Source organism: Equus przewalskii, chromosome 21, assembly GCF_037783145.1.
Source record: "Equus przewalskii isolate Varuska chromosome 21, EquPr2, whole genome shotgun sequence".
Lineage (NCBI taxonomy): Eukaryota > Metazoa > Chordata > Mammalia > Perissodactyla > Equidae > Equus > Equus przewalskii.
In genome coordinates this window covers 6,284,462-6,310,868 of record NC_091851.1, presented here as the reverse complement: position 1 = coordinate 6,310,868, position 26,407 = coordinate 6,284,462, and the positions used below count along the sequence as shown (strand labels likewise).

General features: G+C 44.8%; 1 protein-coding gene and 1 long non-coding RNA gene across 4 annotated transcripts in view; one reads left to right on the top strand and one right to left on the bottom strand.

The window, feature by feature from the left end:
• Window positions 1–17,434: 17,434 nt before the first annotated feature.
• LOC139078130 (uncharacterized) lies at window positions 17,435–19,088 on the bottom strand. The gene is made up of 2 exons (XR_011530928.1): window positions 18,957–19,088; window positions 17,435–17,727 (listed from the first exon to the last, which is right to left on the bottom strand). It is a non-coding gene; the product is annotated as an uncharacterized lncRNA (long non-coding RNA).
• DTD1 (D-aminoacyl-tRNA deacylase 1) overlaps window positions 18,488–26,407 on the top strand; it is a 178,844-nt gene continuing 170,924 nt past the window's right edge. For 2 of the 3 annotated variants that reach the window (XR_011530926.1, XR_011530927.1), the window contains exons 1-3: window positions 18,493–18,693; window positions 23,469–23,559; window positions 25,720–25,955. Coding sequence is in view for 1 of the 3 variants with exons in the window: in XM_070588763.1 (XP_070444864.1) it covers window positions 18,651–18,693; window positions 23,469–23,559; window positions 25,720–25,955 (370 nt within the window). In the remaining 2 variants the exon portion in view is untranslated. Of the gene's footprint in view, window positions 18,694–23,468; window positions 23,560–25,719; window positions 25,956–26,407 lie in introns of all 3 variants that reach the window. The other variant, XM_070588763.1, reaches the window with a different exon arrangement.

Below are 26,407 nucleotides of genomic sequence, written 5' to 3'. Positions count from 1 at the left end.
TGAAGAAATGTATGGATAAGAGAAAAGCAGAAGGTAGACAGAGCAGAAGGAGATTTTTTGCTTTTGAGACATGGGCACGTTTGTATGATGAAGAGTAAAAATCAGTGGAATGAAAATGTGTGGGAGGTGGGGGAGTGAGAATTGGAGTTTAATTGACGGGAAAGGCCCCTGGGGAGGCAGTAAAGAATGGGAGCACAGTGGAAGGATTAGTTTTGACGTAGAGGGACCCAGGGTCACCTACACAGGGTTCCAGAAAGGAAAACGGAAAAGATGAGTTGCGCGTGGAGCTGGTGGTATCCTCGCAAACCTAAGAGCTGGAGGAGGAATGGAATTAACCTTCACAAATACCACCTGAAGCCTGTGGAAGGCAGGCGTTACAATTTTGCAAGTGAGAAGTGTGCTCAGAGAAACTGTCATTTGGTCCCCATCACGTGGTATGCAAGGTCATCCGTCCGCACCGCAGCACGGAAGCCGCCCAACCCCCAAGTCCACACTTCAGACTTCCATCCGCGGCGCGACTTTCAGGACTACACGCCCCAGGATGCATCGGGGCCAGCGCAGGCTGCGTGGGGGCCGATTCCCCATTGGCGGCGGCGGCGGCGGCTGCGACGCGCCGACCGGAAGGCCCGCCTCCGCCCTGGGGCTCTGAGAATCGAGGCCTTTCCCGGGCGGCGCCATGCGTCCGGAGCAGGCCGCCTCTTGGTACCGGCGCATGTCCGTAGTCTATGCATTGGGCGCCTGGACCGTGTTGGGCTCCTTGTTTTTCTTCGGCCAGAAAAAGAGCAAGCCGCCAGGTAGGGCTCTCCGGCAGGACCCTGCCCTGGGCGCGCGGCCCTCCGCGGGCGTCCCCAAGGGGTCGTCGGAGCGGGGCGTTGCGCGCAAGCCCCAGGTTTATTCTGCAGAAATAGTTGGAACGGCTACCTAGAGCCGTTCGTTCTAGTGGAATCTGCCAGGAACTGCCTTTTAAATCGTCTGTTGAATGAGGTCGTCCCTGTGCTCAGAATTTGAAGAATCGGTGTAGGGTTCCGGGTGAAATGTCAAAGGCCCCGGACGGGGATTTGAAGAGGGGATCTCCTGTGACATTAGTCCTCGTCTCATTGGGCGAGCAAACAATTCCAGCACTTCCACCAGCCCAGGAATATTAAAATCTTCCCAGTTACTGGGCGGAAAGGAAATCCCTCAGTCTTCAGAAATGTGCTGGAAATCTGCAGATGCTTACGGGGTGGTTGCCTGGGGCTGAAGGGGCGGGGTTGGTGGGGAGTGGCTGCTAACGGGAATGGGGTTGGTTTTTGTGGATGAAAATAGTCTAAAATTGATTGTGGTGCTGGTTGCACAGATTGAAAATACTAAAAACCGCTGGTACATTTTAAATTAGTTAGTTGTATGATATGTTAGTATCTCTCATTAAAGCTTTTATGTAAAAACTCTGCTGAAGATTACATTTGGTGATGAAGATGGGTGGCTGGAAAGTACACGTGTCCGGTGTTGAGCATTTAAAAACACTTCAGTGTCTATAGTGGTCTTTTTTTTTTTCTTTTTTACAAAAGATGGTGTGATGTGGGTGAAGCTAAGTGTTACCTGAGTTTATTTTGTTTCCAAGACTTTGCTAATAATTTTGATGACTGCTGTCTAAGTTAAAAGTCAGTAATTCAAGTGTTGCATTTTTTTAAAGGTGATGAAGTAGAGCAGAAGGATGTCTCAACAAATGAAATGCTTGAGCCTCCGAAAGGGTTTTACGTGGAAACGATTGTCACATACAGAGAAGATTTTGTTCCAATTACTGACAGGATCCTCAACTATTTGAAATCGTGGACTGGTGGCTCTGGACCAGAATCATGATTGCCTGCTGAATTCTGATAAACCAGGACTGTGGTTCAGCATATGAATCTGATAGAGGCCTTGATTTCCATTTTCTGTTTGTGAAAAGTGTATACGTTTAATTTAATTTTGCTGTAAAGTGTAATCACTAATAATAGGCAATAAATATTTCCTTGAGGAAAAGTAACCTTGCGTATTCAAGACACGTCCCTCTGTACTTACATGAGTGACAGGTTGAAGTGAAATTGCACGTTGAGCTTCCATAACCTCGGTTTTCTGAAACTAGATCTTGTAACTTTATATTTCTTTCGTGCTGCTGTGAAACACGGCTTTAGTGGTCCCTTTGAGGTTAGATTCAGACCTCCATGTTCAGTTTGGGATTTATATTGGTATTGGTAAGTATGTTGTGAATTAGATTATAACTCCTGAATTAAATACACTGGGCTTGTTCTTCAGGACCAGCACAGGTAGCCCCCATTCCTTCAGCAGACGTGGACTAAACCCCAAGTGTGGCCACCAGTATTCTAGACACAGGGCATCCAAAGTCAGGACAACATGCTTCCTGCCCTCAAGTGCTACACTGGTGTCTTCACTGGTCTCTTGGTTGCAAGTAACAAACCCACATAAGGAAGCGTACATTGGAAGGGAGTGTTTATCAGAAATGCGTGGGGCAGCTCAGAATTAAGGCTGAGTGTGTTGAGGTCTCAGGAGGGCCTAGCACCAGGAACCAAAATGCAGCAGCCACTCACCGAACCTGCCTGGGCTCTTGTCTGCCTAGTAGCCTTTCTTACTGCATGCCAGCTTTATTTTTCCCCGGTTCCTTCTGTAGTAACAGCTAGCCGTAGAAGACATCACTTCCCAGCTAGTGTGAAAGTCTCATCAGCCTCTTCCCTACCTGACGTTACACTACCACCCTTGTAAGAGACTCCATTCACTTTCTGTCACATCCCTGCTCTGTGGCTTACTGAGCACTGCGTCAGTTATGAAAAAAGTGGTGTGCGTTTCCTCTTTGGGTAGCATTTCTTGTTCATGCTATTTGGGACCCTGAGGAATGGAGATGCCTGCTAGGAGAGGAATCTGGCATTTCTGCGTACCTGCTACAGTACTGTTACCCTCAAACCTTTGCCTTGATTTCTCGTTGGTGTGAGCAGTGCTTGGTGCAGTCAACCTAAGTGACAAAGATTCCAGGATAGCAAGTAATAGCTTCAGATGCCAGCAGCAGAAACTCCTTCCCAAGGGACATCAGAGGTCAAGAATGGATCAGTCCCAATTGGGTGGGTGCCCCAGTGGACCACTGTGACTGGCTGCCACCAGATACCAGAAGCAGCATGCAACGAGGACAGGGAAGATGAGAAGCCAGTCAGTCAGAAGCGTGGAAGAGATGGGAACAGGAGCATGAACCTCATGGAAGATGTTTCCCAACTTGAGGGACTTCCAGAGAAACATAAGAAAGGGGAAGGACTGAAGGACCTGTGGCATTTGGCAAGTGAGAGCTACTGATAGATGACACCTAGGATAAACATTGTACTTCTGTTCTCACCTGGCAATCAGTTTCCCCAGGATCCATAAACTAGTGGTGCCCAAGGAGACATTTGGGTTAGCTTTCCTTGGGACTTGTGTGGGATCATTTGATCGATCTAAACTCATACCCCTCTCTCATTTCAGCCCAGAACTCTCCTGAACTCAAGATCCATGTCCATCTAGCATTGCCACTTGGATGTCCTTTAGCTCCCCGAAACTCATCCACAGCTGAAACCGCTGCCTTCACCCACAAGCTGCTCTTCCTTCTCTTTCTGAGAGAATGCTCACTCAGTTTTCAAATCATAAACCTATCATTGTAAACTTCTGCTTTTTCTTTTTCCCTTTCACTCTTCAAATCACCATGTCCTGTCGTTTCTGCCTTATAAATGCTTCACCCCGTCCCCTCCTCCCCACTCCCTTTGCCCCTAGCTTAGTTTAATGCTCCACCCTCTGCGTATGAGCTGCAACTCCTTACTGCCTCCTTGTCTCTACCTTCAGTCCCTCCAGTTGGTTTCCACACTTTAAGCCAGCTTGACTTATCTGAAATTTTAAAATTTTTATCCAAGCAACAAATGCCTAAAATTTTAAAAAATCAAATAGTGCTCAAAAGCTTGCAACAAAAGCAGAGTCTCCTGCTTTGCCCCTCCAGCCCCCATTGTACTCCTTTAAAGTAACTGCTTTGGACTGTTAGCTATGTTTCCTGGTGTTTACCTCCATAGTTAATATCTTTGATTTATCAGTCATATATGGGATTTATTAATGAGAATTTGACCTTCCCCGACACTTCCTTTCCAGCTGTCTTCCCTATAAAACTCATTGCATTTTTTGGTTTAATCATGAACATTTACCTTGTTGTAACTATGCAAATATAGTTTGTTGCTAAGCCAAGTAATAAGCTATAAAGTTTCTTATCTAACTTCTTTCTGGAGTTAACTGCATCCTTTTTCTCGTTTGCTTAGTTTCCTTTCTGCTTTTCTCCAGTTCTTTCCCACCCACCAGCCTCTCGATCTAATTTTCACCAGCCGTTCCGGTACTTGAACGGTTCTTCTGTATAACCCTGGGGCTGTCTTCCTGCTACAGTCTGGACTGACCGCTCCCTAGTTCTGCGTCACATGCTTTTTTCTTTGTCATTTCCTTTACCGTCCTATGTTAGATCCCCTGTTTTCTTGGTCCCATACCTCCGTAATTTTGAGAAAAATTATATAATTTTTTAGAGGTTTTTCATGTTTGAAAATATCCTTATTCTCACACTTGATTACTGCTTGGCCTGGGTAGAGAATTCCAGGTTTGATATAATTTTTCACTCAGAATTTTGAAAGCGCGACCCAGGTTCTTTTAGCAATCCAAATCTTGTAGGTGAGAAATTCCAGTCCTTTGATTGTGGCCTATTTTTTTCTCTCTGGCGTCTTGGGACCCTCTCCTCATCGCTAGAGTTTTGAAATTTCACAGTGTTGCATCTAGTCTGGCTCCTTTTTATTCATTTGGCTGATCACTTAGTAAATAAACTGAATTTCTGCAGACTCCAGTTCTGGGGAAAGTTTCTTGTTTTTCAGTAGTTTCTTTCCTGTCTTTTTTTGTTGTTCTCTTTGTCTGGAATTCCCAATAGACATTCCAGACTGTTTTTCATTATTTTCTGATTTTTCTTAACTACTCTTCATCTCTTTGTTCTACCTTTTTTGAGACTCAGTCATTTGTACGGTCAACAGACATGTCCTGAGCCCCTCCCCTGGCAGCTACTGCTCTGTGTGCTGGGTGCTATATAAACAGTGCCTTGTGGAGTTTTATCTTCTAGCTGGGGAGACAGACAATAAAATATAAGCAAATAAATGTTTTCTATAATCCAACTTTTGATTGAATATTTTATTTTTTATTTATTTTTAAAGATTTTATTTTTCCTTTTTCTCCCCAAAGCCCCTCGGTATACAGTTGTGTATTTTTAGTTGTGGGTCCTTCTAGTTGTGGCATGTGGGACACTGCCTCACCGTGGCCTGATGAGCGGTGCTATGTCCGCGCCCAGGATCCGAACCAGTGAAACCCTGGGCTACTGAAGCCGAGCATGGGAACTTACCCACTTGGCCACAGGGCCGGCCCCTGATTGAATATTTTAGATTGGCTGCCAGTTTTGACTTTCAAGAGTTCTTTCTTGCTCTCAGTTGGTTGTTTATGGTGTCCTGTTCGCTGAGGAGCGTTCATTTCTCGTTGCTGCAGGTGTTATAATCTGTTCGCTTTCCTCCTGCACTGTGCTGCAAGTTCCTTTCTGCTCTTGTTTTGCTCGAGTCTCTCAAGCTGGGCTGTTTGTCTGATGTCCCTTCTCACTGGACAGGCCTGGATTTAAGACCTGTTTGCAGCTGTGGGGGAAGGGGTTCTGGTCAGGTTACGACGAGCTCTCTGCTAGTGGCCGGTGTGGCAGTTGAGGTTCTTGGCAGCACAGCAGGGAACTAGGCAAGTTCATGCTGAAAGGAACTCTGGGAAGGACATTGGAGAACTCAGTCCTAGGGGAACAATGCGACGCTGGGGTCAGGCCACTCCTACTGGGTCCCTGCCTCTGGGACCTGACAGCAGGATGTTTCTGAAGACTCCGCATCAGATGGCGTCCCAGAGCAGGCTGCTTCTCATCACTCACCTCTGAGTCTGTTTCATGAGTGATACTTAACTGGTGGTGTCTTGGTCACTTGGCTGGGCCTTAGCTGCCCGGGAGGCTAGGAAAGTGAGTTTCTGGAATCTGCGTTAGGGATGTGTGGACTTTTAAGGTGGGCAGTTCCCCAGATATAGGAAGAATGTTCACAAAATGCTGGGCAGGCAAATGCCGTGACAAATGTCCACTTCAGGCAGCAAACCAGACCTTTATTGGGAGGTACTGAAATGCCAGCATCTGTAGGTCAGCTTCCCCAGAGAAGGTTCCTCTGGTCTCCCACCTAGGGGTTGGATGCCTGGCTATAGGAGTTCTGGGCGCTGGATGGGGAAGGAGCTTGGGGCACTTGTTCCGAATAAAGATTTCCAGTGGTTTCCTTGTCATCCAGTGTCATATCCCCATCCTCTGGCTGCCCCCCATGAGTATCTCCAAGCAGAAACCTGGGATCTCCTGCATAGAGTGCAGGGAAGTTACTAGCTCTGGTTGGGGGTGGGGGTGGGGGGCGGCCCTGGGGGTCCAACTGCTTCCTATGTAAGCCTAAACCTCCTTCTATCTTCAGCCCACCCTTCACCCTTACCTCCAGTGTACCTGTTGCTTCCAGTTGCTGAGCCCTTTTGAATTTCTGTGGGGCTAAATAGCTGGCTTCTCATTGGTGTCCCCTTTGCATGCTCTGACAAAGATTCCTTGCTTGACCAAACTTTAGTCAGGCTCCTGAACCTTCTCTGAGGCCCATCTGTGCACTTCCTGGTAAAAATCCCATTTTAGTTAGAACTCTGCTGAGTCCGTTTAACCAGAACCCTCAATATCCGATCACCATCCCCCAGTCGTGTGATGCTGATCCCCCGGCCTGTCTTCAGCGAGAATCCTGTGAGATCAGTTTAGCTAGAACCCTCATTACCCTGATGTTTCCTCTCAGTCATTTTCCATCCACTCACTCCACCCTGCCCCTTGGCTATGAATTCCCACTTGCCCATGCCGCATTCTGAGTTGAGTCCACTCTCCCCCGCAACAACCCATGGCGGTGGTCCCTACACCTGTCACAATGCTCCCCGCTCAGCATAAAGTCTGCCTTCCTGTGCTTTAACGAGTCGTGGAATGTTTTTTTCTTTGATGGCCCTTAGGTTCCTGGTTCTTCCCTCCATTATGTCAGTCAGCGCTGCTCCATGGCATTTATGGTGTTATAGATTGTGCTCTGTGGAGACAGATGGCTCCTAGTTCATGGAAGCGGAAGTTTGTGTTTATGCGTAAAAAGATCTTTTATAAATTATATATATATATATATTTAAATATATCTGCTTATGTTTTCCTCTGGTTTAAAACACTTCAAACTCAACTGCATGTGCTAAGACCGTGCTCTTTCTCCACACTTATTTCTAACTGACCAGTAAAACAGAACAGTTTGTGGTCCAAACAGCCTGGAGCTACAGCAGTTCCTATCGCTTAGCTAAATCATGACCTAAATAGGCCTTTGTGGACTAATCTAAGAACCTAAATATAATTTGTAATATTTCTCTGGGAAAAGATTTTCAAAATCCCAAGCCTCCATCTTGCAAACACAGTTTGAGTCTGTTTAGAAGTTGGGAACTGTCTGTTGAGGAAAATTTCACAGGATTGGAAACAAGTCTCCTGAAATTCAGAGGTCTGGCAGTATATAGAATGAATAGGTTTTTGTGGGGTTTTTTTAAGATAGATTTTGTATAAATTGGGGATTGCCTTTTGCTGCTAGTAACAGAGATTCAACTACGGCAGCTTAAATTCATAAGGGTTTGTGCTCTTATAAAAGAGTCTGGCAGTAGATGGTCCAGGGCCGGTGTAGAGGATTCGTGGAGTCATCGAGGGCCCAGCTCCCTCTGGCCTTTGCTTTTCCATTCTGAGAAGGTGATTTCCATCCTCTTGGTCCCAGGATGGCTGCCGAAGCCTCACATTCCCAAGCAGAAGGAGGAAACAGAGTAATGCAAAGAGACAACGGGTTAGCTGTCTGCCATCTCCTAAATGAGCATTCCTGGCGTCCCATTTGCCAGCCTCCACTTCCATCTCTCTGGTGACTGGAGCTACAAGGGAGTCGGGCAGCACGCTTGTTTAACTGGGCGCATTCTCCTCTGTTACCAAGCAAGAAAGGGAGAATGGATTTGGGGTATCAGATTTGCACTCTGCCTTGGAGTACACCAGAGGAGGGCTTTCCTCTATGTCTTCTGTAACGTTGTAAGCTACCTGTGCAGAAAAGAGTTGAGAGCAGGCCTGAGGTGGCTATCCTTAAAAATGCCTGCTGGTGAGCTAGGCCCTTGGCTGGCATCTGGGAGCTTGTGTTTCCTTGGGGAAATCCACTATTCTCAAACTAAGAGTGGCTCCCTGTGGCTAAACTGTTCAAACAATGTGGTTCACGCTGAATCCCTGCCTCCATTTGGGAGTCTGGGATTTCGGTACACGCTAGACAGAGGGTGCTGACATGAAGAGTCTCCAGTAAAAACCTGGGGCGCTGCGTCTCTAATGAACTTCCTGGTAGACAACGCTTTAGAAATGTTGGCACAATTTGATGCTGGAGGAATTAGTCAAGTCCTGTGCGACTGCACTGGAAGGGCTCCTAGAAGCCTGCACCTGGTTTCCTCCAGACTTCACCCCATGTGCCTTTTCCCTTTGCTAATTCTGCTCTGTATTCTTCACTCTAATGGGTCACAGCTGTGAGTGTGACTATATGCTGAATCCTGGGAGTCCTCCTAGCAAATCACCAAACCTGGGGGTGGTCTTGGGCCCCTGGACACACTACCCATGCAAAGTCTATCTGGGTATGGAAGGACGGCTATTACAGTGCCACTCTGCATATGTGAAACACAGAGGCTAAGGATTGTCAAAATGTACTTTTCAAAAAGTTAAAAATATGAATCTAATACAAATACAGAATGAACAAATATCAGAGACTTGTTCAACTCATTAATAAAAAACCCATGGGGCTGGCCCCGTGGCCAAGTGGTTAGGTTTGTGAGCTCCAGTTTGGCAGCCCAGGTCACTGGTTCGGATCTTGGGCACAGATATGGCACTGCTCGTCAGGCCATGCTGAGGCGGCATCCCACATGCCACAGCTAGAAGGACCCCCAAGTAAAAATATACAACTATGTGCCAGGGGGCTTTGGGGAAAAAAGGAAAAATAAAATCTTAAAAAAAAAACACTCAGTAGGATGATAAAGCTGGCTCAAGGAGAGTAGAGGAACAGGAATTATTTAGGCATCAGAGAAAGAAGAGTTAGAAGGCGATTTCTGGTTAATGTGCTACAGCGGGGTAAATGCCTATACTTTGGGGCTTTATTTGTTTGCTTACAGGACAGAAATTACTTTTTTTTTTTTCAGGAAGATTAGCGCTGAGCTAACATCTGCTGCCAATCCTCCTCTTTTTGCTGAGGAAGACTGTCCCTGAGCTAACATCCGTGCCCATCTTCCTCTACTTTGTATGTGGGACGCCTATCGCAGCATGGCTTGCCAAGCGGTGCCATGTCCGCACCCGGGATCCGAACCAGCGAACCCCGGGCCACCGAAGTGGAACGTGCGATCTTAACCACTGCGCCCCTGGGCCAGCCCCAAAGAAATTACTTTTATCTTTGCTGGACAAATTTCTACAAGTTAACATGTAACTTCACAAAATCCAGGCTTTTAATTGTAAGTAGATGATGGGTCAAACAAAGGTACATTTCCCCAGATAATTAAGGAGTCTTTGAGTGGGCCTGTAAAAGAGTTCTGGGACCCAATTTCAACGTGTGGAGGGGGGTTTGCCCCACACCAACAAGCAATTCTCGGACACCAGCTGGATGTCCTACAATTCAGCTCAATCCTGACGCTATTTACGCAGAGATGGCGTCACATTTCACAGGTTAAGGGCTCAGGCCCACCAGGCATCCACCTTCCTCCACTTCAGGTGCCAGTAGCAAGTCCAGGTTGTCACCTGTGCTTCTGACCAACAGATGGGAAGTTCTAATGACCCCCTCCTTGGGTTCAATTAATTTGCTAGAGCGGCTCGCAGAACTCAGAGAAATATTTTACTTACTAGATTATCAGTTTATTATAAAAGGATAAAACTCAGGAACGGACAAGTGGCAGAGATGCATAGGGCAAGTATGGGGAGAGGGGTGGAGCTTCCATGCCCTCTCTGAGCACACCACTCTCCCCAGGCTCCACTTGTTCACCAACCCAGAAGCTCTCCGAACCCGCTCCTTCTGGATTTTTATGGAGGCTTCGTTATGTAGGCATGATTGATTAAGTCCTTAGCCGTTGGCAATTAAATCCTTAGCCACTGGCAGACTCAATCTCCAGCCCCTTTCCCCTCCCTAGAGGTCTAGCGGTTGGGATTGAAAGTTCCAATCGTCTAATCAAGGTTGGTTCCCCTGGCTACCAGCCCCCATCCTGAGGTCGGGTCCAAAAGTCACCTCATTAACATAGCAAAAGACATCTCGATTTCTCTCAACACAGGAAATTGTAATGGTTTTAGGAGTTCTGCGCTAGAAACAAACCAAATATATATATTCTTATTATAAATCTCAGTATCACAGCTTGTTAAACATAGCGCTCCAAGGTGACATTGAAAGGACTTGCTACCTTCCTTTTGCCTTACATTCTAAGTTTTGGATAATCTTCCTTAACTGCTTCCTGACGGAACTTGGTCTTGGCGGTGCCAGGACTCAGCTGCTCAGTTGCCAGCGCTGCCCAGTAATTGCCGCCTCACCAAGCACCGGAGGTGAGTCAAGGGTCGCATCCAAGGTAAGGTGTATTTTGAGTGGATTTTCTGAAAGGGACCAAACATGCAGGGCTCGGAGTTGTCTTTCTGGTGATCTATCAGAGGACTGTCTTGCCACACTTTTGTATTTTTCCATCTCAGATTCGGCATATGTCAAAATGAACTTGGAACTCTCCTGGATTTAGCCTATTTTCAGAGAAGAAAATCACTACCCAATTGTGTACTGATGGAATCAGAGAAAAATGCCTAAATGGCTGATGTCAAAGAAGCAATGGAGTTAAGGATCTCCTAGCAACAGAAATTCACCTGATGGAACTGAAAAACCTGCTTTTTTAGGGCACGGTGCTCCAACATGCTCCAGTACACAGAGCACTGGGCTTTGACCGTTCTGGGGAACTCTGCTTTAAGGGCTGGAATTAGACTGTTAAAATTAATGATATGATCTATCATCATTTCAAAAATGACAGATATGGTTCAGCGTTTATGGACTTGTGAAAATAGGCTTAGGTTATTTGCTTAGATCCTTTTCTGAGAGCACGTGTATATGTTGACAGCCCACCACAATCCTGAGGAGAAGACATTATCCCCATTTTACAGAGAAGAAGACAGAGGGTAAGTGAAGTTTAACCATGTTTCCTAAGGTGACATAGAAAGTGGCAGAGCTAGGACAGAAACCAAGGTTTTTCTGGTGCCAAAGCCTAAGTCTTTGGCATCATACCAACTTCCTCTCATAAAGCAAAGAGAGGGAGCTGTTGACTATAAGCTCTGAAAAAAAAAAACCACCGAAAACTTTCCACTTTTCTAGCATCGAAATGGTAGGAAGCTCAAGTTACAAGATTGTTTCACGTTTTTGTGAGAACCAGATAACAAGTCAAAAACTACCATCAGGGTTCTATTAAAAACAAAAATACAGGGGCCGGCCCCAGGGGGCCGAGTGGTTAAGTTCATGCACTCCGTTTTGGTGCCCCAGGGTTTCACCGGTTTAGATCCTGGGCGCAGACACGGCACCACTCATCAGGCCATGCTGAGGCAGTGTCCCACATGCCACAACTAGAAGGACCCACAACTAAAAATATACAACTATGTGCCAGGGGGATTTGGGGAGAAAAAGGAAAAATAAAATCTTTTTTTAAAAAAAAGTACAGTGGATTTGGAATAATTAGCAGTTTGGCTCTGTATTCTGCCCATTGGCTATATTTATTTGCTATCTAATGGAATGATGGTTGGTAATTTGGGACACAGCAGCATCCTGTATCATCACAGAGAGGCTGCATACGCAAAAGGAATTTTTAGTATTAAATGTATTTTATTTTATTCTAGTGATACAAAAAGTTATATCCAGAAATTGTATTAACAGAAGTATTAGACAGTATTGAACAGAAGAGGTCTCCCATAGGACAGCTAACCCAGAAGCAGAAGCTGGCCAGTTCATTCTTTCACTTGTTCCTTCATTCATTCCTTCACCCATGCATGTCACATCTATAGAGCACTGACGGTAGTCATCACCCTGTAGGGAATACGAAAGTAATTATTAAATTCACAGTCCACAGGGGCTGGGAGGGACAGTTATTTCTTTGTCTTGAATGTATGTCAGGTGAATAGTATTTTCTATTTAAAATGGTTGGAAATGGCTCGTTCATTAGCACATCTATCTTCAGAAAAGCGCTCCTATTTGGAATTTGTGGCAGAGACTGTCATCTTTTTCTTCCATGGAAGTATTTGCTAAAGTCTTTGGTCTCTTTGAACAGAAGCTGGGGCCACGTCTCTAGTGGGGCGTGAGTGAGTGATGAGCCAGCTCCGGGGAATACGCTCCCTTTCCTGATGCCCTCTCACTGGAGGAACAAGAATGAGGCAGGGAGCCATCTTGGACCATTCAGAGGAAGAGGACTCCTGAGCGATGGTGCAGCAACAGAACAAAAGGCATTCAGTTCTCCGGTGCTGTGGAGCACCTTACCAGGCCTGGATTTTTTGAGAGAAAGAATGAACTTCTACAAAGTTTAAGACATTCTTAATTGGGTCTCTGTTACAGTCAATGTAACTCTAAGCACATTCCATCTCCCCATTAATTTGTTTTTAAAAATTGAACTTAACTTTCCATGACAGAAAAAATCCTCTGTATTTTCTGAGCCTTAGTTTCTTTTGAAGAAGATGGATAATACCAACTCTGTTCACCAACAGGGTTATGACTTTGAAAAGAGGAAGTGCTTTGAGCACGGGCTGTTACTGTCAGGAGTAAAATAATGTCTTAGATATTCCTGAAATTCAGCTGTGAATGTCTTCCTGCTTATAAATAGTCCCCTTCTGTAGTCCTCCACTTGCTTTGCTTTCTTCACTGTGGTATCCCAGGGAGTTGCATCTCTCCTGAAAACTTGCCTGTCCTCTGAAAGGAGGGTTTCCATTGGTGGTAACATACTTCTTCAGCAGGGCATATTAGCAGTGTGTATCAAAAGGGACAATGGGCATATCCTTTGATCTAGCAATCCCACTTTCAAGAATTTAAGGAGATAACTGAAAAGATGTAGGCAGAAGCCTCTTAAATACAACTTGTTCAACATGGCATCAAACTGAAAACCACCTTTTGGTAGACGTTGCTGATTCCCTTCCCGACATCCATTGCCCCTATTCCTGCTTTATAACGGACTCCTGAATCCACCCCACCAAGTGCTTCAGGGGGGCTGGTCCAGTCCCAGAGGGCAGATCCTGATTAGTCCAAGCCAGTGTTTCTGAAAGGGGGCACTAATGACATTGTGGACAAGGCAATCCCTTTTGTGGGCTGCCCCAGGAGTGGGAAGAGCTTCAGCATTTCAAATTCCCTGGGCACTAAATGCCAGTAACAACCTCCAGACATTGGAAGCTCCAGAGCCCGGGAGAGCTCTTCCCCACCGCACCCCCCCCCCGCCCCCCCCCCGCGAGAACCTCTTATCTGAAGCAATCATGGTGGGGGTGGGCAGACATCCCAAGTGACCAGGTTAAACCTGGCATTGTGATTTCCTTCCGGCTAGTGAACTGGGAGGGGCTTCTGGGCAGGATGTCCTAGCTTCAGAGGACGCAGCAGGAAGAGATGGTCTCTCCTGCCCCTGGACGCTGTGTCTGGATAGAATGCCCAGAACAGCCGCAGCCTTCTCTCAGTCTTGTGGGATGCCTGAGAAAAGCCAGCACGTTGGGGTGACAGAGCAGAAGGAGGGAAAGATCTGGGCCCCGGATCTTTGTTGGCTTTGGAGCTGTTTTGTTAGGTGAAATAATACATTTCTTTAAAGTTTGAACCATTTTGAGTTATTTCCTGTTACACAGAACCAAAAAACATTCCAACTGATTTAGCCCTAAATATCCATCAATAGAAGGCAGGTTAGGTAAATTGTGATATGTATATTGGCATCCCGTGTAGCCATTAACATCTGTACATCTATGAATAGAGAGATACTGCAAATCCGCAATACGCTGTTAACCAAAAATTCAAGTTCACAAAACATTTATTCACTAGCATTATTACCTGAGCTCCAGGCACTGAATTAGATGCTTAGGGTACAATGGTAAGCATGGGAGACGCAAATGGAACACAGCTTAACAGGCAGTAGAATAATGGAAAGTGGCCAGAAGATTACGAGGGAAAAAATGACAGGATGGTAATGGAGAGTAACAGGGAACAGGGACAGCTACTTTGGTCTGTGTGGTCAGAGACGGGCTCTCTGAGGAGGAGGCATTTGAGCTGAAAGTCCAAAGGAAGAAGAGGAGCTAAGTAAACAAAGATGGGGGAAGAGCATCCCAGGCGGAGGACCAGAGGATGCTGAAGTCCTGAGTAGGAACAAATGGGTTATTTGAGAAATTTAAAGACCAGAATCTGGAATGTGAAGACTTCCTGTTCTAAGAACATCACTTTTATCTCTGTATGTAGAAGCAGTTGGAGGACAAAAGTGGCAGTAGGGAGACCAATGAGGAAGCAGTAGTAGAAATGCAGGTGAGAGATGATGGGGGCTTGGAACAGGATAATGCAGGGAGTTGGAGAGAAGATATGTTTTGGAGAGTGAGAAGATTTGTTGATGGACTAGATACTTGAGGAGTGGGAAAGAGAACAATCATGGGACACTTTTTTTTTTTTTTTTTTTTGGTGAGGAAGATTGGCCCTGAGCTAACATTTGTTGCCAATTTTCCTCTTTTTTTTTCCTTCCCCAAAGTCCTGGTACATAGTTGTATATCCTAGTTGTAAGTCCTTCTAATTCTTTGATGTGGCATGCTGCCACAGCATGGCTTGATGAGTGGTACATAGGATCTGAACTGGTGAACCTTGGGCTGCCAAAGTGGAGCACACAAACTTAACCACTACGCCACCAGGCTGGCCCCATATGGTCGCATACTTCTGACTGTGGTAAACAGTAGAGCCATTTATATAAATGGGGATGGCCCAGGTGGTGGAGTATGGAGGATTTGGAGGGTTAGTCTAGCACCCATTAGTGTATTGTAACTCAGTTCTGCATCTCAGAGTTAGCATAGACCCTGCAAGTTTAAGGGCACATCTCCAACAAGACTGCCCTTGCTTCAGATGACAGCTGCACTTTGGGAGGCCCCAAGCCACCTCTACTTCTGATCAAATGGATACCAATTTTGGAGTTTCCGTGATCCCCTCAGGTTTGATAATTCACTACAATGACTCACTGAACTCAGGAAAGCACTATAGTTACAATCACAGTTTTATTATAAAGGATTTAAATCAGGACCAGCCAAGTGAAGAGACACATCAGGCAAGGCTGGGGGTCCTGAATGCAGAGCTTCTGTATTTTTTCCCCATGGAATCCTCCTCCAATACATCTGTATGTTCACTAACCAGGACTCCCTACTAAGCTTCAGTGTGCAGAGTTTTTATTGCAGTTTCATCTCATAAACATGAATGATTGAATCACCGGCCATGTGACTCAACTCAATCTCAACTCAACTCAACCCCCTCTTCTGGTGCAGGTTGGGCTGGCTCAAGGCCCCAACCTTCTAATCACATGAGTGATCTTTCTGGTGAACAGCTCCCATTCTGAATTGTCTCATTAGCATAAACTCAGATATGATCAAGGGGCTTGTGAATAACAAAGACACTCCTTTCACTTGGGAAATTCCAAGGACTTTAGAAGCTCAACGCCAGGAACCCAGACCAAAGACCAGACAAATTCTTTATTATACAATGTGTGTGACATCTATGATTCATGGAAATAGAGATGTCAAGAAGGCATTTGGAAGCACAGGCTCAGAGATGTCTGGAGTGGAGATGAAAATGTGAGCATCAACAGCATGAAGGTGGAATTCAAAAAGAGAATGGAGAGTAAATCTAGAGAGCAAGGGTCCGTGACTGAGCCCTGAAGAATCCTCAGGCTCAGAAGTGGCATCAAAGGAGATGAGCAGGTGGAAGGAGGGAGTCCAGGAGAGAATGGCAATGTAGGAGTCGAGGGAGAGCGTGGGCAAAGGGGAGGAGGCCACAGGAAGAGGAGTTGCTAGACATGTTTGTCTCCTGATGTTGACCTTTTTGAGTTTGATAAATTTAAAAAAGAACACTGGTGTTTTGGCATATTTTTAAAACTTTTTATTTTGAAATAATTTCAAACTTACAAAAAATAAGTGCCTTTCACCTAATCTCCCTGTTGTGAGCATTTTACCTTATTTGCTTTATCACTGTCTTTATTTTCTCTGTACCTACTATTTTTCTCCAAACCACTTGAGAGAAAAGCGCAGATGTCATGTCCCTTTACCCCTAAATACTTCAGTGTGTATTTTCTAAAAACAAAGATGTTCTGTTACATAAAAATCAGGAAATCAATATTGATTTGATCTTGCTATCAAATCCAGTAGTTCTCAAATGGTTCTCTGGGATCCCCTGTAGAGGACCTATGATTTCCAACTATTTTTATAATAATGTAAACACAATATTTGCCTTTCTCATTCTTATTCTTTCAGGAGTGTACAATGGAGCATTCCAGAGGCTCCGTGGTGCATAAAGACCTCATTGCTCTAATGCTAATATAGAATGGATTTTTTTATTGCTACTTTTAAATGTTTTAATAAATCAATGTTTAACAATTTTTCTTAGTTGTAATTTGTAATACAGTAAATACTTTTATATATAACCAATATAAACAAAAGCTATTTGAGTGTTTAATAATTTTTAAGAAAGTAAAGAGGTCCTGAGATCAAAATGTTTGAGATGTGGTGATTTAATGTAAAAAAACTTCAAATTTTACCAATTGTCCTAATAATAAACTTTTTTCCTTATCTTATTTTCTGGCCAGGATACAACCCAGGTTCATGCATCACATTTAGTTTTCCTATTTCTTTAACAGCCTCATTTTATCTGGATCAGTTCCCCAGACTTTCTTTTCCTTGACATTTTTGAGGAACCCTGACGAGCTATTTTGTAGAAAGTTCCTCAGTTTAGGTTTATCTGATGTTCCTTCATGATTGGATTGAGGTTATACATTTTTAGCAGAAATATCACAAAACTGACACCATTCCCCATCAGCACAATATCCGAAGCATACGATGTTCGTTTGTCTCATTACTGGTGATGTTAACTTTGGCCACTTCATTAACATAATTTAATATCCGGTATTTAACGTTCAAGCATACTAGTTTGCAGTCTTTTCTGGCCAATAATTGTCCCTTGTTCTCCACTTGAATGCTTTCTCTTATAGGGGAGGAAAAAGTTTTCCTCGGCTCATGACTCACTTAAGGTCCCTGACTGGGTCTGAAAATTAACCTGACAAAGACAGATTAACGGGAGAAAAGCCGTACACATTTATTTAAGTTTTACATGACACAGAAGCCTTCCTAAGGAAATGACGACCCGAAGAAACAGAGCCGTGTACTTTCCTGCTGGGTTTGGTGAAGTGAGGACAGTCGTGGAGGAAGGTGGCAGGTCAAGGAGCGGGAGGGAAGGGTAGTAAAGCGGGCAGACAGCAAGGCCTGTTTGTCCGGATTCTTCTCGGGTCCCTCTGTCCTCGGAGACAAGGACGCTCCTTTCCGCCAGGTGTGGGAGGGCTCCTCTCACGTGACGGTTTGATGGCCTGTTTCAGGGGAGAATGTCACAGTGACTTTCCTGCTTCTGCTGTTTTCTCAATCTCCTTCAGCTTAAAATATTCAAGATGCCAAGGTGCCATATTTTGGGGTAGCGTGTCCTGAACCCCATTACTCTACACCCACCAATGCTATTAGAGGACTTTAGGAAGAAGACACACCTAGAGGGACTTATTTTTATCAGTGATGATAATTTGTTAGGGTAAAATTGGCACAGTCCTTTGCAGCTTTCTAAGCACTTTTACATAGTCTATTCATTTCAATCTCCCAACAACGCCACGAGGGGAACTCAGTATTTCTAATAGAGGAGGAATCAGACTTACAGAATCATATATCTCTATATTACCATGACATGGCTAAGTCAAATTTATACTTAAACGGCTATTTTATGCAGCAGATCCTGTTCCATGGGGTTTCTGAGAAGCCATTGAGGCAAGAAGATGGAGGAAGAATTTGGGAGGATCTGTCCCCAGAGGAGTGGAAAAAAGGAAGGGGAACACAGGAATAGGATTCAGGACAAGGCTGGAATTTAAGGATGACTGACTGAAACCGGGCATGTGGAAAAAACCAGCACCCAAACTGGGGATCTGGGCACGGATTGGGGGCTGGGCCGGGGGTCGCTGGATCCCAGAGTTCGGGCGGGTCCCGGCTGTGGGTGGGACCAAGGGTGGGGGCGGGGCCTATCATGGGCGGGCGGGGTTACGGCGAGGCCGCAGGGGGGGCTTGACCCACGTGGGCGGGGCCACCCTGTGAGTGGGCGTGGCCGACGTGGGCGGGCCGCCGCGGACCAGGGCCGACGGGACGCCGGGCGCGCTTCCTGGTGTCACCCGCAGAGGGCGCCGGCCGCAGAGCCGCCCGCGGTGTCGCGAGCCGGAAGGAGCCCGGCGCCGCCCAGCTCGCCCCAGCCGCCGCCATGAAGGCCGTGGTGCAGCGCGTCACCCGGGCCAGCGTCACAGGTCAGTCGGGCGGGGCCGGGCCCGGGAGGAGCCGCCCCTGACCCCGCGCTAGGCGGTCCCCGGCCGCCCGGGAGGTACCCCCACGCCGTCCCGCGGCCGCTCCGGCCGCGGCGGCTCCTGCGCGAGTTCGGCCCCCGCAGCCCCGAGTCCACGGCCGGCTCGGGGCGCCGCCGAGGCCGGAGCGCGCCGTCCACGTGCCTGGCCAACCCCGCGCGTCCCGGTTTTAGGATCTCCGCTTTGGGTTCCTCATAAACGCGTCTTACTATGATTATCGTCATTTGTTCTGTCCAGAGTACAGGGTGGCAGAACCTCCGAGCATCCCCGTGGCCCGTTCTTCCCTGGAATGTTGCACGAGCAACATGTAGGGAGCATTTCCGGAGCAAGAACTCCCCCTTTCCAACGTTCTGTTTTAAATTTCCCATTTTTGCCCATTTTCTGCATGTCCCAATTTTTATGGAGATTGACGTCCAATGAAATGTACAGATGTGAAGAGTGGTTCATTTGGATGAGTTCTGACAGTTGTGTCCACCCACGTGACCAGCGCCCAGACTAGATGCAGGACGTCCCCAGCCCCGGCACACCCCTCTTCCTCACGCCGAACCTTGCAGGATGGGGTCAGAATCTAAAGAATTCAAGATCAGATATCTCTCTTCACCAATTTCTTGTGGACCTAGCCACCCAACGATTAGTCAACACTTCGTCACTCCAGCCTGGTTTGGACATCAGGGGTCTAGATGATTAATGTAGATAATGTAGTCGTTTTAAAAACTCAAACCAAGATAATAAAGATGTTAAAAAAACATTTCAATGACAAACTTTAGATTGTCTTGTAGTCTTTTCTATTTTTATTGGCAGAATTATAATATTGTTTTAGTTCAGGTAATTCCAGAAATCCTTTGCTTCAAGCCAGTCTACACCAAATATGTGTTCTTTCTGTCCACAAAAGTATAAATCTAAAAACAAAATCCCCTAAAGAAACAACCAAATCCCCTAAAGAAACAACCAAACCCAGCAAAACCGTATATTTAGATCTGAGATTCTACTTTTCGGTGATTTCTGAGGTGTTCTGATAACTGGTTTTGGATATGGTCCTGGAGTAATAGAGACTAGAATAGCGCTGGGATTTATAGAATTTTAAAACAAAGATTTTTAGCATTTCACTTAATATTTAAATTCACTAGAACTGGGAAAATTCATAGATGAAAAGGTTTTTTGCTTTTTTGAGAATAATCTAGTAGTCTGCTCTATGTGGTCATCATCAACAGTGAGTAAACTTTTGAGAATTTAAGTTTTGATTTTCTTTCTCCTGAACTCTCCATCCTGCTGATATGGAATATTGAAAACATATAGTCTGTGAGATTTGCTGAATGGTGTTTGAGTGATTTTAGTTTACTATTGAAATTGCATGCTTTTAGTTAAAAACCAACCGACCAACCTGTGTATTAAAAAAGATGAATGTTGGGCTGCCCGGTGGGCAGCGGTTAAGTTCGCACGTTCTGCTTTGGCGGCCTGGTTCGCCGGTTCGGTTCCCGGCTGCTGACATGGCACTGCTTGGCAAACCATGCTGTGGTAGGCATCCCACATATAAAGTAGAGGAAGATGGGCACGATGTTAGTTCAGGGCCAGTCTTCCTCAGCAAAAAGAGGAGGATTGGCAGCAGTTAGCTCAGGGCTAATCTTCCTCAAAAAAAAACAGATGAGTGTTAATTGTGGGAAGGTGTTAATAATTTGGGTGTTAATAAAATGGAATTCTCTCTCAGTGCTGGAGGGACCTTCGAGTTAGCCAGGCCTTCTAGTTGAATTGTGACAGAAAGATTTTCTGATTCCTTTAAAATGTGGCTGGCTTCACTGAAGTGTGACTGTGCGAATGGCATTTTATTTCAGGGATTCTAAAACGTCACTTCCTATTTTATGGTTGGGACAGAGTAGAATATTAGGAGTCACATCTTATTATGTGGCAGATTCATTTTATGAGATTGCTCAGGCACATTTTGATGCCTTATTATGGTTATTGTGATAATCTGATTTTGAAAGCTTTATTATGGAACATTTCAAACATAATCATTTGGTTACACAGATGGAGTAGTACAGTGACCTCCATGTCCCATCGCTCAGCTTCAGCAGCTAAATTCTGAACAGAATCACAGAACGTTGGGAAGAGGAGCGAAAATGGTTGTGTTTGATGCATTAATTTGGGAGGTTGTGAATTCTCGAAGAAGAAGAGGTCGAGTGATGCCACTCCTACTTGGAGAAGTTGACCAAACATCTCAGGGCTTTTCCAGCCCTGTGATCTGTCGTCTAAAATGGTGATTCTCAGGTTTTTTCCTTGGAAATCCTTTCCCTTGGAAATTATAGAAATTTGTCTATAATAAAAGATCTCTTTGAACTTCCTAATTCTTCTGCTTGTCCCTGGAGGAGGGAGAAAACTGCTCCAAAATAAGAGAACCAACCATCATGTATAGACTCTGGGGCATAATTTGTTTCTTATTAAGACACTAATACAATATAGAAATGCTGAAAATCTTCAAATAGTGATTTGAATCACTTCAAATAGTGATTCTACTTTTGAGACTCTACTCTGAGAAGATAATCCTAATTATAGGAAAAGCTTTAGAGGGCTGAATAGGCAGAGCACAGAGGATTCTTCGGGTGGTGAAACTACTCTGTACGATACCGTAGTGGTGGATGCGCGTGATTACACATTGGTCCGAACCCGTGGATGTACACCACCAAGAGGGAACCCTAATGCAAACTCTGGACTCTGAGTGTAGGCTCATCAGTTGTAACAGGTGTACCCCTGTGGTGGGGGATGTTGATAATGGGGGAGGCTGTGCGTGTGGGGGGGCAGAGGGTATACGGGAAATCTCTGTACCTTCTGCTCAGTTTTCCTGTGAACCTAAAACTGCTCTGAAAAGTAAAATGTATTAAAAAAAAAAAGCTTTAGTGTACAAAGATTTTCATCACAGTGTTATTTATTGAATGAAAATTTTGAAACAAGCCATGTATCCAGCTAGATGGGATGGCTAGTCAGTCCTTTGGATGGAATGCAATTATTCCACATGATGGGATGCAACTATTAGAAGATGTTTAGGAAAAGCTTAGAACATGGAAAAATCCTTATGCAAAGTTAAAAGAAACGATGAGACAGAAAAATTTATATACAATATTATTACAGTAGTTGAAAACATATATGAAGTAAAATCTATGAATAGAGAAATAGCAAAAGGAAATCATTAAACTATGAGAGTGCTTGTCCCTGGGTGTTCTTTTTTCCTTCCTGTTTCCTGCATTTTCCAAATTTTCTATAACGTATATGCATTACTTTAATGGTGGATATAGCTAAATAATCATTATTTTTTAAGGTTTTAAAACATACTTTGGGGAACATTTAGGCAATATATTGACATTGTAAGAAAATAATATTGATTTCTTTAAAGAACAGATAGAGCCAAAGACTTTGTCTAAAGCCATGCGAACTCCGATTGTTTACTAGTTGTGTCAAAACGGATTATTTCTGTTTGAGTCAGTGTCTCAAAAGGACAGTAAATCACTCATAGTCGGTTATAACAAAGGCAGCACAAGAAAATATTAAAATATTTATGTGTTTTTAACATAAAAATAAGAGAAATTAGGCTTTCCTGGTATTTCAGGAATGGGTTGATGTTGGTGCTCCTCTTGGGTCTGAATGTCAGGTGGTCCCTTGTCAGACACCTGACGGAAGAGGGGGGAGTCTCACTTTTTCCCTAGCTTACGGAGTATTGCACTGTGGTCCAGCCTATTTTGCCTTGTCAGGTATATTTAGGATATTTAGATATTATTATCCAGCGGAAGCAAACAACAAGAAGATGGCAGAGTTGATCTTTCTCCTGATTGGAACATTAGATCAGTACATGATAAAGTAACAAAACACCAGTAATCTAATGAGATTTGGCAAAAAGTTGACCAAAAAAATTGAAAGTGATGAAGATCAACATTTGAAATATGAGTTTAGGTTCACCATCATAATGATGCCTCTTGGCCTAAGTACTGTGCTGGCACCGAGATACTGTCTAACAGGAGCAGAGCATACATTTGACTGCAAATACATACACAAATGTTTGCAATAGGAGTCTGTGTTCAGAGGCTTTTTTTTAAAAAATAGATGAGGTGCATGATTCATAAAGATTTGGAGATCATTTGCTCAGACTGTAACTTTAGTACTAAACTGGGAAATGATAGAAGTTTGCTGACTTGAAGCTTAATGTATACATGTGGTTTTTTTGTATAATATATTTGTCTTCTCTGCAGTAAGTAAAAAAAAGTCACCTCTTTGTTTTTATGACATAAATGTTTTCCATTTTGTGCCACCTGTGTATTGTGTTACCACACTGCTGATTTCCAAGAAAAGCAGCTATCTCCTTTCTGAGAATTAACGTAACTGAGCCAGATTCCCTGGGGAGGAAATCTCTGTTCTGTTTTTACAGATGGGCACACTCCATCATAGAAAGTTTCAGGTGTCTTGCCCAAGGTAGGACAGATGAAAACATGGCCCTAAAATCTTGCTTAATGGTTGTTCACTTCACAACTCATTCATTCCAGATATAACATCAGAATGGACATGAATTATGGTTGTCTAACTGCATTTATGTAACTCCTTTCCTTTTTCAATACCTACTGACTTTGCCAAAGAAGTTATGAGAAGTATATGTGATGTTTAAACATTCCTATAGTTACTTGAAAGTGCTTCATGGCACCTGTTTGGTTCAGAGTCTTGTTTCCCTTCTGTTTCCTTTCTAGTTGGAGGAGAGCAGATAAGTGCCATTGGACGGGGCATCTGTGTCTTGCTGGGTATTTCTCTGGAAGATACACAGAAGGAACTGGAACACATGTAAGATGCGGATTTCTGAGTTTGCTTTATGAATAGGATAAGTGATGGTTATATCTACAGAAATATGTATGCTAGAAACTTCCATAATATTTTGCTCCTAAAAAGTAAGCCCCTGTCACTTTTATCCGTGTCCCATTCGATGTAGTATGGTTATCTCTGTGTTTCAGATGAGGAGACCGAGGAAGAGTAGTTGTCAAACGTCACCCACTAAGTCTGCAGCAGAGTGGGGGTACAATTCAGTCCCCATCCCTATTTGCTGCTACATTTGCAAAGCATTCTTACTGCAGAAACTGAGCCTCTTTTCTTATGAATGATTTCTGTTTTTTAATTTGAGCAGTATTGTCTGGCCACTATTTATGCATTTTAAAACTACCCACTTGTTCATGTACATATAGGATCTGGAGCTCAGGGTGGTTAAATTACTTGCTCAAGGTCACGCATACACACTAAGCAAAAAGCTCAAACCCGAGTTAGAATCTCAGCTAGCTGACCTGGAAGCCAGTGCTCTTTTTGTTAAGATAGAGGAGTTTGTCACTGCTGTTGTCTGGCTGGGTCTCTTAGTATGGGCAGCTTCCCCACTCCCCATTGTCGGTGTCGCAATCCAATGTACACATCAGGATAGATGGGGAGAGGGCTGATGGCCACTCTGAGTTTATTATAACCAGCGTTTCAATGTATACATAGCTTACATCTGTTAAACATACACAGGTGTTCTGGGTGAAGTAATTAGCGAATGCCAAGAATTCTTAGTGATTTCTCAAGGAGCCCTTCCTTGCCTCTGTTTTGATATTATCATGTTATTGCTGTGCTTGTATATTTTTATCTCCGAGCAGGCAAGGTCTCCTAGGCAACGGCCCCTCCTGCTCCCGGTATCGATATCGTGTCTCCATCTATGCCCCCAGGTGACCATGCGTGTCTTAGGTTGCCTCCCCCTGGAGGTCTTACCCGTCATTGGCTGACCGGCCTTCTCACCTCTGGGTCACAGTTTGTTGGCAAGCCTTTTCCAGTGATTGTTAACCCTTCCTGCATCAGCGGCAGCTACACCCATGTTCATTCTCTCCCCAGCACCGCTTGGCACATTTACTTCAGATGCTTGGGTCCATTTATTCTGCCCCTTGGTCCCTGGAGCTTGGGGATAACCCCCTCAATTGTCCCGTTTGTATTAGGTTGAAAATCACACTTGCAACCTAATTCCTGCTAAGGTGTTGATGACTGATAAGGACAGTTCAGTACCACTTCAGGGATGTTGGTATTTTAATAGCTGTCGCCTGGATACTCAAGAGTCAGTAGGGTGGTGTCATGGTCAAAAGCTGGGAGCCTAGGTCTCAGTCTCTTTATGGCTCATATGACCTACTAGACGTACATAGGGCAGACCTCTGCTGTGGAGAGGGGGTGATGAATAGTGCCACCACAGAGGGTACCCATATAAAGTGTCAGGGACTTAGTATTTGTAGAGCCCTTGAACATGTCTTCAAAGGCAGCTTTCAAATGGTGGAATTTCAACTTTTGTGCAGGGAGTTCTTTGCTATGCTTCTCAAATCTGATCTCTTAAATGTTACTTGGTCCTCTTCCTTGCCATGGTGGCTGTCCTTTGTCATCCACACTTATAGAGAAAGCTCCTCTAGGGCTTAAGGAACATGTGACTTAGTTGTCAAGGTGTCTTTCCTCAGATCTTTTTGCATAATTGCAATAACCATGAGTTTTCTCCAGGATATTTGCTGAATTGTTCATTTTGAGTAGCTCCAAGAAAGGGTGGAAAAATGGGGTGTCATTTATCCCAGGCTAAAGATGGAATGCTTCTATAAAAAATTAGAATTGGACCCTTGTTTTGACATATCCTCCAATTTGAAGGAGCAGATAATGGGTGGCTGTCCTCTTAGCGCCACTCCCCACCAGCAGCTGCTGTGAATTGGAGGGACTGGCAAAAAAAGGAAATCTCCAAACAACCCTGTGAGGTAGGACTGTTATTACCCCATATTACAGATGAGGAAACTGAGGCATAGAGTAGATAAGTAACTTGCCTATGGTCACACCTCCTATAAGCGATGGAGACAATATTATGTTCTTATTTGGCAGGGTGCTGGTGACAGTTTGGGGGATGGAGTGTGCTGGGGGGCTTGTGATTCTTCAGGTGGCTCTCACTGCTGTATTTCCCCTTAGGGTCCGGAAGATTTTAAACCTGCGTGTGTTTGAGGATGAAAGTGGGAAACACTGGTCAAAGAGTGTGATGGACAAGCAGTATGAGGTGCTGTGCATCAGCCAGTTTACCCTCCAGTGCGTCCTCAAGGGGAACAAGCCCGACTTCCACTTGGCGATGCCCACGGAGCAGGCAGAGGGCTTCTATAACAGCTTCCTGGAGCAGCTGCGCAAGACTTACAGGCCGGAGCTCATCAAAGGTAGGCAGGAGAGGGAGCTTGCTGGGAGGGGAGTTTCCAGGACGCTTCCAGGCAGGGGGAGAAGACAATCTGCAATTGCAACATGGCCTTTTCCAGAAAGTTTGTTGTTTATGTTTTTTTTTTTCTTTTTCTCCTCAAATCCCCCCAGTACATAGTTGTATATTTTAGTTGTGTGTCCCTCTAGTTGTGACATGTGGGACACTGCCTCAACATGGCCTGACGAGTGGTGCCATGACCGCGCCCAGGATTCGAACCGGCGAAACCCTGGGCCGCCGAAGCGGAGCGCACAAACTTAACCACTTGGCTACGGGGCCGGGCCTCCTGTTGTTTATGTTTATTACTTACTTAAAACAGCATAAAGGCTGCTGCTACTGCTGCTGTTGTACGTGTCCTCTGAATGCCTCTGTTACCTTTCTTCCTTCTTCATTCTTCTGTTCACATTTGAAAGTGTT